This window comes from Priapulus caudatus, unplaced genomic scaffold, assembly GCF_000485595.1.
Source record: "Priapulus caudatus unplaced genomic scaffold, Priapulus_caudatus-5.0.1 Scaffold278, whole genome shotgun sequence".
Taxonomy (NCBI): Eukaryota; Metazoa; Priapulida; class Priapulimorpha; order Priapulimorphida; family Priapulidae; genus Priapulus; species Priapulus caudatus.
Genome location: NW_014577339.1, coordinates 269,975 through 271,408, shown reverse-complemented (window position 1 = coordinate 271,408; position 1,434 = coordinate 269,975). Strand labels below are relative to the sequence as shown.

The window sequence follows — 1,434 nt, the reverse complement described above, 5'->3', positions numbered from 1 at the left end:
ATAACACGCGGTCAATGTGTTATAGCCATGGATGAATGACCGCGTGTTATAGCCATGGATGAATGACCGCGTGTTATAGCCATGGATGAATGACCGCGTGTTATAGACGTGTATGGACTAACGTGAGGGGTGTATGACGTGTGTTGGCGCAAGGCTCGGTATACGTATTGGACGTGCGACAGAAGAACGAGATAGGAACGTTGTGCGTGTTGGTGGCTTGCTGTAACGCCCGTTCTTTTAAGTCGGTTACCACTGTGTGAATTAATATAATATTTATGTGCCCTTTCTATAACATCTGAGTAAGTAAGCAAGAAAGAGGGATGAAGCAAGGATAAGAGCGAGACAGGGAGGGAGGGCAGAGAAAGAGAGAGAAAGAGTATGTGAGAGAAAGGGGGGAGAAAGCAAGAGAGGGAGAGAGTGAGAAAGAAACGGACAGAGAAAGCGAGTAAACGAGTGAGCAAATCGAAAAGCGTGAGCCTCCAAGATCAAGACGGAAAGACACAAGAGTGTGTGAGAAGCAGCAGGATAGCAGCAGGATGACGCCTCACCGACTGCAGCTCCTTCTGGTGCTGGCGTCGCATGCGCTTGTAGCCCGACATCAGGTCTCGCCACTCGTTCTCATACTCGTACTCCTTCTGCTGCCGCGTGATGATAGACGTCGTTCGGATCGTCGAGAAGTTGTTGGCACCATCGGCGCTCGGCTGCAAACAGATGAGAGCACGTGAGTCGCACAACCCACGCCTGCGATTGCCCAGCCGGACACACTGGGGGCTGCGTTGGTATGTCGCGGGCCACTTCCCACATGTATGATGCATGCAGCAAGTGTAGTGTGAATTTACAAGCAATCAGCTACACTTCAGGCTCGTGCAGCAGTAACCACACACTATTCCTGTGTGTTAAGGAATAGAGAGAACGCAAGAACCCTGGCAGTAAGTATGTGCTACTAGAAACCATCTTGAGCATGAGCAAAACATAAACCCAGTAGTCAGTTCCCCTGATGAAATCTCCACAACTTAAACTAGGTCTTCCTAACAACGCCATGGCTTACCATAGGTATACCTATCATCCCCACCACTTACCCCAGGTCTACCTAATATTCCCACATCCTACCATACGTCTACCTGTCGTCTACCATATGTCTACCTGTCCTCCTAACTGCTTACCCTGGGTCTACCTGATATTCCCACATCCTACCCTACGTCTACCTGTCGTCTATCATACGTCTACTTGTCCTCCTAACTGCTTACCCTGGGTCTACCTGATATTCCCACATCCTACCCTACGTCTACCTGTCGTCTACCATACGTCTACCTGTCCTCCTAACTGCTTACCCTGGTTCTACCTGATATTCCCACATCCTACCATACATGTACCTGTCTTCCTAACTGCTTACCCTGGGTCTACCTGATATTCCCACATCCTACCCTACGTCTA

The 1,434-nt window shown here is 49.4% G+C and overlaps 1 protein-coding gene across 2 annotated transcripts in view; it reads right to left on the bottom strand.

Moving 5' to 3' along the window:
* LOC106808444 (serine/threonine-protein kinase TAO1-like) overlaps positions 1 to 1,434 on the bottom strand; it is a gene marked incomplete at its 5' end in the record, with an annotated part of 27,124 nt that overhangs the window by 13,456 nt on the left and 12,234 nt on the right. For both annotated transcript variants that reach the window (XM_014811167.1, XM_014811168.1), the window contains 1 exon segment: positions 549 to 701. In XM_014811167.1, coding sequence (XP_014666653.1) covers positions 549 to 701 — 153 coding nt within the window.